Consider the following 12,972-nt stretch of genomic DNA (forward strand, 5'->3'; position numbering starts at 1 on the left):
ATTCTCAATGCTGATACGTTGTTTAGGGTGAGCTTCACAGGCAGAGAGAGAGAGAGAGAGAGACAGAATAAAACTGATCAGTGAGGTCGTTTGGTTGAAGCGGGGAAGAAAATGCAACACACATGGCCTCTTTGTCTCCGTCATGAGATGTGTGGCCTGCTGTTACAGCTGGAGGCCGCTCTGGCCAAGACTAACAGCTGCACACCCACACGTATCACCTATGTGCAAAAATCTGCCTATATTTAAAAAAAAAAAAAAAAAAAAGTTAAAAAAAAAACAGTTTAGAAATTAATTCAACTTGGCCTCTTACATACACGTGCACACACATAATAACTGTGTGCTTACAAACCTCAAACTCACTTCTGGTGCAACACACACACACACACACACACACATTATTTACTAAACTGGGTATTTCCTCTCCTGGGCAGCTCAATCTTTACACAAGGCTCCATTTTTTTTCTAAGTTGCTTTTTCGTCTCCTCATTCACTCTCACACGCTTTCCAGGACTTCAGCGATTTGCCGAGTCTACCCACATTCGTGTGCATTCATTTTCACCACACTCAGTTAGAAAGATTTTAACATTCATATTAGATTATAAAAGCAAACATTCTGGTTTGTAGTGGAATCTTAATAACATTTGTTGTAATGTTATAATGTTTTTGTTCACAAACAATACACATATTAACAAATCACAAAAATCTCATTTCCTTATTAAGCATCACAGAATCTGTCACTTGGGTAAGATTGTTTTATTCTAATGCTAATTGTCTTCTGTTTTCAGTGCTGCTGATGAGTTATCTGCTGTCATTTTAATTCTCAAAACTGATAAAAGCTCACAGAAAACAAAAGGAAGTGAGTATTGCTTTCAAAACACTGACATTTTGTTGATCTTTCTCATGCAGCTTTTTCAAATGATTCTGAGTCTTGAGCTGTACACTCATATTATACACAGCTGCAGTCCCATCAGTGAATGGGCACCAGAGGGTTCGACAGCAGAGCGAATCGCCTCTCGAAATGACTTCTTAGTGCGTTTACAGGCTACCTCCACAGAGGGATATCAGGGGGATTTTGTAGTGACGTACATGCGCCCCCGCGCAGCTTTAAAACAACAAGCTCTGGCTGAGGCGGTGGGAGCCACAGTAGGAAAAAAACAGCAGCAGGGCTTTGAATGTTCACATGGTGAGCTCATAGCATCAGGAGGTCAGTGAGCACAGGGTGACCAGTCATCCTAACAGCAAACCTCCATGAGTAAAATAACTGCATGTTAATTCTGACAGCTGCAGTGCAACAGAAAAATCCAAACGTGGTCTGAATACACTGAGAAAGCTTCCAGACTGTGTCTGGGTTTTTATTCAAACAACTGATTCAAAAGCAAATTTGAAAATAGTTCTGATCACTGTAGTTGGATTAATTGTCAATATATGAGTGGTTTTGGCCAATCAGGTTGGCTCATCTCTGATATGATGGATACGATGCCACTAGTTTGGGTTTACTGGAACATTTGCAGCTTTTTTTCACACTACATGACCAAACTTCTATCGGATTCTTTGTGTTTGTTTTTGGATGCAGTTCTGAATAAAATATATTGAATAGCAGCTATAACATCTGTGGTATTTTTGTGAGCATTGATCCTTGAGAATAATCGCTGAACTCTGGCTGAACTCTAGATTCTTGGGAACCGAAACAGTGATCTTCTCTATGTGGTAAAGATGAAAGGATTACTGCTATTCTTCATCAGATTTAAAACAAATGCACTGACCACATTATTACAGTGTAGTGAGCAAAGCAGTCTAATACAGGCTGAGGGCAATGAGGTGGGGAACCCAACGCAGAGACTATTGAAATTTAATTCAGACAAAGCAAGTAAGCTCGAGTCTACTGAATTGAGCAAACACCACTGAGGGAGAAAAAGTTAAGTTGAGGTGGATTATATAACATTATAGTTGGGCCGTGGCTTGTTGAAAACACATATGTGTTATTCTGAGTTTAATGGTGTATTTTATAGTGTTGAGTGAAAAAACAGCTTTAAACATAGTTAAAGTCAGCCTGTCAACCAGGATGGATAAGGCCAGAAATATGCAGCTCATGCTTTTGCATGTACTGCATGGGCTGCAAAACCCCCCCAAAGCCAATGTTTCATCCAAGTCTCTCCAGGAGTTTGTTTGGCTGTCCAGCTGAGCTTACTTTGACTCTGTAATTGACTGGAGCTGGGTCAATCCCATCATGCAGTGCATGGCGGAGCCCTGTGGTCAGACTGCTGTTTACATTAGAGCTCTAATCAGCCTCCCTGGAGAGCAGCTTCAGATCTAGGCCACTGAGCAGTTTGGGCCGGCCCAGTGCCGGCGAGCCGAGAGGGACGGTCTGCTCTGTAGCCACCAGATACACCACAGCTCTCTGTTTCAGAGTGGACGTCCCGCTGTACTGAAGTGGATCATATGGAGGCAACCTTTTGGTGCAGATTAACCTGTCCTTTGTCTGCTTTGTGTGGTGGCTGGTGACCACAGCATAGGAACAGCCACACATGCTTTTCTTTGAGCTATTTGTGCTTCCTCCTGTCCTCATGCTGTCCTCCAGCCTGTACCCCGGAAATCGGCTGGGGTCTGCCGTCATTGAGGAGGTTCCTATCACTTAAACGAATCTGGCAGTTGGCATGGAGTGAGGAGTGAGGAACCACAGGCGAACTCTGTGCTGAGGTTTTTAACAAGCAGGAATCAGTTTAGTAATGAGTTATCTGATCTGATGGGACAGTAGAAGGAGCGGCCAGCTGTCGATGAAACAGTGTTTCCGTAAAATAAATATTATTGGATGATCGTAATAATGTGGGTTCAGCAACCTACACATGGAAACAGGAATAACGGCACAATGAGTGGCCCCAGTGCTATTCCATGTTTGTTCAAATAAAACAGTTAAATTGGATTTATCATTCATGAAAACAAACTTTACAACTTTGTCATTTTTACTTATTTCTTCTTCTCATACATTCTGCTTTGACAGCATCTTGGCTTCAGTAACCCATGCTAATATTTGTTTTATACATCCTACACATCGACAGCTGTGGTGGTAGTGGGTCTTATACCAGCCAATTTTTTCTGTTTTCTCCCTCACTCATTTCGTTATATCGGTCACATTCCACGACACCGATTGTCCATAACGTTTAGAGAATTAGGTTTACTTCAGCCAACCTTGTCAGCAGTGAGTTCTCGGATCTTGATGATTTGCACTCTGAACTTCATGAGCAGCGCCTCCAGGACCAGACACTTCTCCTTCCAGTCTTCCTGGCTCATGGCCTCCTCCCCCTCCGCCATACCGCCTGACCCTTTGAAAAATACGCACAGACAACCACGCAGCAGTGAGACACAGAGAGTATGTACATAATAATACAGAGATCCTGCTATATGTTTCCTGTGGGAAAACACTCTTTTCATTTCCCCTTCCACAGGGAGGTGAGGCATCAGAGTCAGCCGGAGGCGACTGTCCCAGGAGGGGATTAATTTACCGCTTACCTTGTTTTGACAAAGACGTGTTTCTGAAGGACAATCTAAATGATCTTTGTGCTGTTATTGAACATCTGTAGGTCTTCAGATTTATGAGGACTGATTACTGTAAATGTTTGGTTCTGTAGACAACATGAAATAAATCTAATTTTATCTTCTTCATCATGAAGTGGAAGACTTGATTTAAAAATGCTGGAGGGATACTTAGAGGGATGTGGTACATACTGTACCACATCCCTCTAAGTCTAATACTAGGAAAGAAGGATTGTCAATATTCTTCATTTTTCAGACTATCAGTACTGGTGTTTTAGTTTTTGTCTAATTGGCAATAAAATAAACTGATTTAAAAATGTGCTACTCTAACGAGCTGATGCAACCTCCTCTCTGTCTGTAGTCACCGCTGCCTTAATATTCCGCCCAGAACACAATCTGACTGGTTACAGGTCACGATAATCTGTTTTTAACACTGAATTAAAGCAACTAACGACTGAAGTTATCAAACAAATGTTGTGGACTCAAAGTACAAAGGAGCAGAAAATGGAAATTCTCATGTAAAGTAGTTCAAAATTATACTTAAGCACAGTACATGAGTACATTGTGCTTAGCTACATTTCATCACTGGCTATTCCAAATATGACTGCAAATGTAAACTGATTCTTGAAACAGTCATAGGTCTCAATGAATACTAATAATGTAGATTAAAAAACCCCAAAACAAAACAAACAAACAAACAAAAAAAACCCCAAACAGATTGGTCATTCCCTTCCCTACCAAATACCCACAAACACACTGTATCTAGACAGAGACAGGGAAAGAAAAAAAAGAAACAGACAGAGGGTTTGTTGTTGCAGATGTTTTGCCAGCCAGCACCTGAAATATTCCAGGGTCAAACCCAGTTGGACCAGTGTGGGCAGTGGGTGTATCACTTAGCCGAGCCAAACAGAAAAACACCGCTGTTGCTCCAAAACACCTCGACACCCACCGAGGGATGAACTTGTGTCATGTTTTCCAGCTGCACTATCGTAGGAAAACAGGCGGTAAATACAGAGCGAAGAGATGAGAGAGAGAGACAGATGAGGATCTCTGATGGAGGAGAGCAGCAGGAGGAGGAAGATAGAAAGCCTGGGTTTCTCTTCCAAGTAATAACCTCTCATTACCAGCCTGGCCTCCTTGCAAAGAGACTGCAAACATGTGTGGAGGAAGGCCATAAACTGGTTTCCACAGGCTTATTTCTGTTGCCCGTTTGCTGTGGTAAACATTGACGAAGGCAAGCAAAAAAAAAGAGCTCGCACCCCGCAAACAAAACAACATAAATAACTAAAGGCAATGAATTTAATAAGGCATACCTCATGGGGACAAGGTCTACAAATAAAAACCATGTCATAAAAGCGTAGCAACTGTACATATCAGTTTAGTTAAGGGGTCAATTCATTAAATTTTTCTTGTAAGTAAATGTTTCATAGGACTGAAGAAGATCCTATGAGAATATTTTCTATAACTGAGGACAGAAAATTTTTCTGCACACTCAACTATTCCTTCTTGTCATTCATTCCACAGCGATGATAAAAGGATGTGGTTGTTGGAACACATGAAAGGCCATTTAACCCCTGAACCCTGAGTTTCTTTTTGTCTCTTTCTCTCTGTGATTATCTTTCTTTCCCACTTCCTGTTCAGCAAAAGTCAGTGTGGGTGTAAAGAGACAGTGGAGCAGATTTAGCTGTTCGAGTGTTTCCTTGTGTCTTTGTCTGTACTAGTGATGTAAAAATGAGCCACTGAAAGCCATAAGATCCATGTTAGTCAGAGTTTAGGTATTTAAAATGAATGAGTTACAGTGGGGGGATTAATACACTTCTCACTAAAATAAACTAATAAACTAAACATGGAGATAAAGTTGTTGTTTCCCTCAAATCCTTTCAGTAATCACACAGACTGCAAATAGCCAAGAGTGCTTGTGGTTCTTTAAAATGAGTTAAAACTTACTATAACACATCACTGATCATGTATGATCGCTGCATGTGACGTCACCAGCATATTGTGACATTTCATCTAAAAACGTATATTTCGCTGCCTAAATTTTAGGGCCGTAGAACAGAAGACAAAGATGAATTCAACACCAGCTAGTAAAAGAAACAAACAAACACTTTGTTTTCTTCAACATAGTGAATCCACGACAAACAGGATATATTCACATTCACGAGTGTCAAATAAATAGTGCTTCTCACGTCACTGTACGACCAAATAGCGGCCAAATGGAAATCTGGTATTCAGCAAAGGTTTCAGCGCCAGCTGTCTTCCAAGTGTACAAAAACACTGTATCTTTGCTATAAAAAGACCTTTATCTATAACTCTGTTAATTACATACACAACCCCCCTGCGTTTCCCATTTAATTGAAAACCTGCATTTTCACTAAAGTTTCGCGACTTACCCTAAGATATTTGATGGATAGAATCTAAACGAGGGACTTCACGCCATGTCAACTCCAGCGTCTATATATCCCATGTTATTCCTGTGGAGAAAATCCTAATTCACGAGTGAAAATGTTGAATTTCTCTCTTTCCTACAGGATTTCATTTCAGCTATCGGGCAAAAGTTGGAGACGAGTTGGATTCAGAGGGTGTGGTTTCGCACAATACGTCCAATCATGTATTCGGTAGGCGTTTCTCATAGACACAGAGCAGTTAAATCAGTGTTTGATTGACGGATATGATGCACCAATAAGAAACAGGAGCGCTATTTTATGGACAGACCATCTTCTTAGGGCGGTCTGGAACAGTTTGTAGGAAGTGACGTCTACCATGTGCAGCATGACCCAAAGGTTTGTCAAATTTACGAGAACGACACAGGAAGCGCGGCTTCAAATTGGTGATTTATAAAATACAAGCAAGTTTGTGAATCCTGTTCAAGCACAGATTTTGCTCAACATATTTTGTTTTTCGCACTACATTAAATAAATAATAGAAATGGCGTCATAAGAAGATATGAGTGGACTTTTATTTTGTGTTACCGGGCTAGGTGACTAAAGTTTTTTATACTGAAAAATTAATGCCGGAAGTAAAAGTTTCTTCAAGCTTAAACTTGACATCAAACACAGCTACCAGCTGAAACAGAAGACCTGCAAGTAAACCACATGCTGAACTGAGGTGAATGCTCTTATTTATATTTAAGTTTACTTTTTAAGTTAGCTGTTCGACTCTTTCCGAGCGTTTCGTTGTTGTATTGCTTCATTGTTTTCTTCATTGTGTCTGTTTCACCTTTTAATTTCAGACGCAAACTCAGTGCCAGATAGCTAGCAATAGTTGGCTAACAGTAGTCCCAACATTAGGACTGTTAGCTAAGGCAAAACGAAATATGCAGAAACCAAAGAAAGTGTTGACATAAGGTTGTCATATCCTATGTGTGAGTGACAGATAAACGGGGTTTAGGGGTGACATGTTTTTTTAAAAAAATGTTAATTTGCAAACACTAGACGAATCATTTATCCAAAAGTACTACTTAAGAAGTGAAATTTCGTTTATTTTGAATTGGCTATTATTATTTATTATTTTGAATTTTGAATTAGAATTAGTTTCTGTTGCCTATGACTAAGCCATGCTGTTTTGGATAAACACTGATGCTCCTCACACAGAGTCATGGTGGTGAAGAAGAAGACCGCCAAAGTCGAGGCTGTGGTTTTGGATGAGGACAGACTGCATAAGCTATTAGGTACTGTGTCCAAACTGACTATGATTACTAAGAAAACAAAGACATGGAACTTGACTCCACGTCTGCAATGTATATACCTCAGTAATTTCATGTTTAGCTATGTGTGATCGTTCTTAGCGTCCCTCTCTGTGGATGGAGGAGAAGATGGAGTCAGGCAGCTTGCCCAGACCCTGCAGTCCTGTTTGGAGCTGACAGAGCCCGTGCAGCAGATCCAGCTGGTCAAAAAGGTTGGTTTTGGGAGCGCGATATCAAGCAGAAAGATTTTTGTGCATTTGCTTAGATGTGCATTGTGTTGACATTAATAAACTAACCATGTAGAGGAGCGGGGTGCTGTAACACAGAAAATGACCATTGTGTGTTCATACTGCACCAGGCGGGGTCCCAGCTGGAGTCGCTGAGTGAAGAGCAGCCTGATGGAGTTCTTCTGGGAGCCTGTCTACACACCCTGTCTCTGATCTTCACCTCCCTGCAGGCCAAGAACCCCCTACGACGAGCCGTTGCCAGGTACATAGCTAAATCTTAGTATTCTTTGAGAAACACATTTGTTCAGGTAATTGAGATGGAAAACACAGTCTTTAATGCTATCTCAGTGGTCAGATTCCAGTGAAACAACCAGTTTTTCATCTCAGATTTTATTTTGCCTTCAAATGACAAATAGCGGGAAATGATCCTTCTGTAACTGAAATCGTAGAATCTAAATCCTCATCCAAACAACATCAGTACAAAATGTCGTGACCTGGCCTTATAGCTATGGAAATATAATGAGATGTGATCATTAGTATAGTCAGCTGCTGTTAGGGTGTGTGTGGATGTGTGGTATGATATCATGTAAAAGGTACAACATAGTAAATAGTAGTTTACTCTGGCTGTAAGAATAAACTTTCTGATGGCAGAGATGAAAGTCTGTAGGTTTGAATAGTTTAACTTGTTTCTCACTTGTTTGTTTGTGTTTGCTGTGACTGTACTCACACGGGATCTTATCCTACCTCTAAGAGCTAAAAGTTCTTTACTAAGGGTTTCCTATGAAGAGCTGCTCACAAAGCTACTAAGAACAACTTTTAGGCAGGAACAAAGAGGACTCCAACCTCCTTTACTATTTGCTGTAATTCTGTTAGACAGCTGAGGCTGAGCTACAAACTTTATTTTGTTGGTGTCCAAGTAGCTTTGAGTTGTGTTATCTCCAGTGTTTTTGGTTTGTTTTTGATATGTTGGTGAGAAGGTTGAATCCTGAATTAAATGGATGCCATCAAAATATGGATTAAAAGTTAATTATTTTTGTTTTTCAACCTCAGTGATTAAATGAGAGAGATTGCCTGCAGCAGCTGACTGGACTGTTAGTTCACTGGTTTACGTCCAATTTAGGAGCTACTTTACTTAGCACTAAATGGCTTTTTCTGTCTCTGCCAGGAGCAACTTTTAGGCTGAGGATGTTTTGTGAAAATCTGACAAATAACACATCTATGTTTTGCTTTCCTCAGTGCCTTAGGTTCAGTTCCAGTTTGGCTACAAGAGCGAACTGTGAACAGTTTATCTGCCTGCTTGTCCGACTGTCTGTCCCACCCAACATCAGACCGATACCCAAACATCGTTGACACCATCACGGCCTGTCTGGATGGCTTCACTCTCGGTGAGAGTGTTGTCGTCTGTGCTTTTGTGGCTGATTTGTTTAACTCTTGATTCCTACAAACATCAGATAAACCTTACTTCCTGTTTTTAAAATAAATAACTCCCTTTTCAAAATTCTTCATTGCCAGGTGAGGGATGTATTAACAGACTTCTGCCTGAAGGTTAGTGTCAAATATTACTCATTTAAAAAGGATCAAGTGAGGAATGTCTTAATTGTTATGAAAGCCTTTCTTTGATTTTCTTCTCCTGTCTGTAGTGTTGCAGTTCCTTCACAAGGGATTGAGTGAATACCTCCACCAGAACAGGTATAGAGGCATATGTTGTATTCAGTATTCTTCTCTTTCATATGTTTTGTACTTTATTTTTATTATTTAATTGAGACTCAGTTTTAAACAATGAAAATTAATTTCTCTTATTCTTTCCGTGATGGGATAAAGTGTGCCATATGTGTGTGATTGTAGCTTATAGATAATCCATGTGTCTCTGTCGCCCCCTGCTGTCTTCCAAGTGGCCTAGCAGGACGTCACATAGCCCAGGCCCAGCTAATGCAGTCCTGTCTGGCTGCAGTAAAGACCTCCATGTTGGTGATCCAGAGAACCCAGGAGACCGTCAGTACTGCCCTGCAGACTGAAAAGAATCGTTGCGAGCTGGAGGACGCACTGAGCAGCCTCCTCGGCTGCTACATACACATCCTCACTGATGGTAAGGAACAAGACTCAGAGATATTAAAACATATACAGAGACCCACCTGATGGAAATGGACATTCCAACCTAAAGATGATGATCTTGGATATAAATGTCAGTCTTTAACACTTAACACAGTGAGTGTAACATGCATATGCACACGTTTAGCATGAATGTATGTCTAGCAACTACATAAAACAATAGTTCCTTTTCATCATGTTTTTTTTATTCAGATTTTACACATATGGTGGTGTCTTTATACTATAACAGGCCCCCATAAATTACATTTAAAAACCTACATATCACCCTATTACAATATTGCGACAGTGATGTGTGTCGTATCACCAGCTTCTTGCCAGTCTGCAGCTCTAGTTGCTATGTCTCTGTTATATTCAGTGGAAATGTCCCTGTGATTACAAACATTTTGACCAGTGCTGCTTATGTTCACAAGCACTAATCTTGGCAGCTTCATGGGAGCAGATGGAGTACAATGGAGCCTCAGTTTTAGTAACTGGAGGTCAACAAAACTCTTTCATTAGCTTACCAAACTCACGACTGCTAAAGAATTTTAAATGGGGGCAGTTTAATCTCTTAAATGAAAAATATGAAACTGCAAACCCATCAGTGTCAGTATCTTCCTCTCACTTCTTTCTTCCCTTTTTTCTTTTTGTCTGTTTCCAGAGGAGTTCATCCAGTCTGTCCAGAGTACAGCCGGCATGGCTGTGGTGTTATTGATCAGGTCCGTCATGGGTTGTGGAGATGATGTTGCCTCTGTGGTGAGTTATGCATACTTTTCTGTGCTGAAAGAGATTAACTCAGAAAGTGATGATCTTGGATATAAATGTCAGTCTTTAACACGTAACACAGTGAGTGTAATATGCATATGCACACGTATAGCATGAATGTATGTCTAACAACTACATAAAACAATAGTTCCTTTTCATATTAAAACATTCAAAGCAGCAGCTCAAAATCAGTGTGCAGTTACCTTCTTGTTTAGCTGCTGTATTACCCGAATATATGAAATATTAATCTGCAGATCATTTTATCAATTACTTGATGTATGAAATGTCAAAAGCTGGTGAAAAATGCCACTCAGTTTCCCTTGATGTAAAGTAAAGCAGTTGGTACTTCATTAAAAGTGTAAATTTGAGCAACGTTACGCACATTTGTGCGTAACCTCTGTTCACCTAAACCTAAATAGTCTGTACCTAAATGGTTTCAAAATGACTTTTAATTTGAGCTGAAATGTGCTATAAGCATTTACATTTGATGCTTGTGGTCATTCTTGTGTGGCAGGTGTGCAGTTTGCTGTGCAGTTCAACGCAGGGTTTGGACTCAGCCCCTTGCTGGCTAAAGCAGAGGTGCGAGGGTCTGTGTACCCGTGGTCGCCCGCCCGGTGTCGCTCTGTATCTGTGTCACGGGGCTCTGGCCATGTTGAGCTGGAAGAGCGCTCTCCCAGGGCCGCAGTGGGAACGATTGTTGCTGTCGGTCCCAAACACGCTACTGGATCTTGATGTCAGGTAGGTCTGATCCATAATCTCATCTCCATACTCGCTGCTCAGTCCTTTCATCGCAGAGGAAGGAGCAAAATTAAAAGTTCATTGATGATTTAAGTGATTAAAATCAGTAATGTTATATTTGAAAGCTTGATCTGCATGAACCATCTCTGAAAAAAAAAAACCAAACAAACAAATCAAGCTTTCCTGAACAGTAAACAGCGTGTCTGTTTTTTGTTCTTCTTCTGCTGTAGTATAAAAGAGTCCAGTACAGCCATGGTGGTAGCTCGGGTGCTGACCCTGTGGAGCGGTGCTGCCTTGGACTGCCTGCAGGGGGGGGATCAGCCCTGCCCTGCCCGCCTTGCGCAGTGCCTCAGCGGGGGTTCAGAGCTACAGCAACATCTGCTGGAGCACATCTATTCTCACTGGGAGCACCCACTGGATGGAGTCCGCCACCAAACCCGCTCCCTGTTCCACAACCTCCTCCTCCTCCATCAGCGTGCAAACCCCTCCACCACTGACCCAACCAAAGATTCTTACGTCACGGAGCTCACCCAAAGCCTGCTGGGGCTGGAGTGGCACATGAGGGGGAAGTACGGCTCCTTGGGCTGCCTCGTGGATCTGTATGGGGCAGGGTACCTGCTTGACATCCAGCGCCAGCTGCCTTCAAGTCTCCTGGGCCTGATGGGGGACCAGACTCTGGCTCCTTATGCCAGCGACCTCCTGGAGAGGCTGTTTGTCAGCCACAAGGCCCAGCTGGCGAGTGAGGCTGGTGCAGCACGCAAAACAGCTACTGAGGATTGGATGGAGTGCTGGCATCAGACGTGGGTAACCCCTCTGCTACAGGTGCTGTGCCGTGCCAGACTGGACCAGACCACATACATCCTGGACTATTTCCTGCCCAAGCTGCTACGCTGCAGCCCATCTAGTCTGGCGCACATGGTACAAGCTTTGCAGGACACACCACCGTGCAGCACAGGTAAAGGTACAAATACACAAATCTCTGCACATAAATATTCTCATATATCTGCTGCCATTTTCTTTCTTTCCCTCATGGTATGTCGGCTGTGTATTAATGTATCTCAACTTTGCAGAGCATTCTTTCATGGCAAGGAAGCTCTTCTTCAAATCTTGTTGTTAAGGCTGTTCTATCTATCCTTGTCAGGTCCTTCCGGCAGCAGAGGAGCTCTCGGAGCACTCATGACATGTCTGCGGGCAGCCAGAGCCCAGGGTGTCGTTCCATCGTCGGAGGAGGGTCTGTGGGGAGGACTGGTGCCGCTGTCCTTACTCAAGCAAGCTCTGGTACACAAACATGATCAAGTGAGTACGTCTGTTTGATGCCTGATGTGTGTTTGTTTTTGATATTGCAAGTGTTTTTATTTTTATCTTTTTATGTGTTTTCTTCAGCATTTCATTAGTGTGTAATCTAATCCGCACAGGTGAGGATGGATGCTTTGGGCTTGGTGTGTGAAAGCCACCGCAGCACTGAAGTTCTGACCTCACAGGAAATGGACCTGATCCGCCACTTTCTGCCACCTAATCTTAACAGTCAGTCACCAGGCGTCAGACAGCAGACTGTCAGCCTGCTGAAGAAGGTCAGCTGTTTACCTCACATACTCTGTGGTGTTTGAATTTTTTTGAAAATAGATTTTATTTCCTTACTGAAATTGAAATATTAAGCTTGTAATGTACAGTCAATAGGTGGGCTGGGAAATGGAAGTACTTGGATTTTGATTTTCAGAGGGTTCCTCAATACTAACAAACCTTTCCCCTTTGATTTAATGATCAACTGAAAGCTGTCACTAGCCTGAAATCCTCTGCTCCACAGTTGCTTTGTAGAATGAAGGACAGCGCTCTGATGCTGCAGAAGAAACTCATCCAGGAGAGAGACCAGGAGCAGCGAGAAAGAGACCAACACACACTGCATCTGTACAAGGTATTACACACACACACACAAACAAA

At 42.0% G+C, this 12,972-nt stretch overlaps 2 protein-coding genes across 6 annotated transcripts in view; one reads left to right on the forward strand and one right to left on the reverse strand.

Annotated features, from left to right (window-relative positions):
- plekhh2 (pleckstrin homology domain containing, family H (with MyTH4 domain) member 2) overlaps window positions 1-6,109 on the reverse strand; it is a 29,951-nt gene extending 23,842 nt beyond the window's left edge. For both annotated transcript variants that reach the window (XM_046401919.1, XM_046401920.1), the window contains exons 1-2: window positions 5,925-6,109; window positions 3,187-3,320 (exon numbers count right to left, since the gene is read on the reverse strand). In XM_046401919.1, the coding sequence (XP_046257875.1) occupies window positions 3,187-3,309 (123 nt within the window). In that variant the 5' untranslated portion in view covers window positions 3,310-3,320; window positions 5,925-6,109. The remainder of the gene's footprint in view (window positions 1-3,186; window positions 3,321-5,924) is intronic.
- A 419-nt stretch (window positions 6,110-6,528) lies between these two features.
- thada (THADA armadillo repeat containing) overlaps window positions 6,529-12,972 on the forward strand; it is a 94,988-nt gene continuing 88,544 nt past the window's right edge. For 3 of the 4 annotated variants that reach the window (XM_046402875.1, XM_046402877.1, XM_046402878.1), the window contains exons 1-14: window positions 6,529-6,639; window positions 7,125-7,201; window positions 7,319-7,428; window positions 7,575-7,705; window positions 8,680-8,828; window positions 8,956-8,988; window positions 9,084-9,132; window positions 9,336-9,529; window positions 10,193-10,287; window positions 10,811-11,034; window positions 11,265-11,995; window positions 12,176-12,330; window positions 12,450-12,605; window positions 12,839-12,946. In XM_046402875.1, the coding sequence (XP_046258831.1) occupies window positions 7,129-7,201; window positions 7,319-7,428; window positions 7,575-7,705; window positions 8,680-8,828; window positions 8,956-8,988; window positions 9,084-9,132; window positions 9,336-9,529; window positions 10,193-10,287; window positions 10,811-11,034; window positions 11,265-11,995; window positions 12,176-12,330; window positions 12,450-12,605; window positions 12,839-12,946 (2,208 nt within the window). In that variant the 5' untranslated portion in view covers window positions 6,529-6,639; window positions 7,125-7,128. The remainder of the gene's footprint in view (window positions 6,640-7,124; window positions 7,202-7,318; window positions 7,429-7,574; window positions 7,706-8,679; window positions 8,829-8,955; window positions 8,989-9,083; window positions 9,133-9,335; window positions 9,530-10,192; window positions 10,288-10,810; window positions 11,035-11,264; window positions 11,996-12,175; window positions 12,331-12,449; window positions 12,606-12,838; window positions 12,947-12,972) is intronic. The other variant, XM_046402876.1, reaches the window with a different exon arrangement.

The sequence above is a fragment of the Scatophagus argus genome, chromosome 10 (genome assembly GCF_020382885.2).
Source record: "Scatophagus argus isolate fScaArg1 chromosome 10, fScaArg1.pri, whole genome shotgun sequence".
Classification (NCBI taxonomy): domain Eukaryota; kingdom Metazoa; phylum Chordata; class Actinopteri; family Scatophagidae; genus Scatophagus; species Scatophagus argus.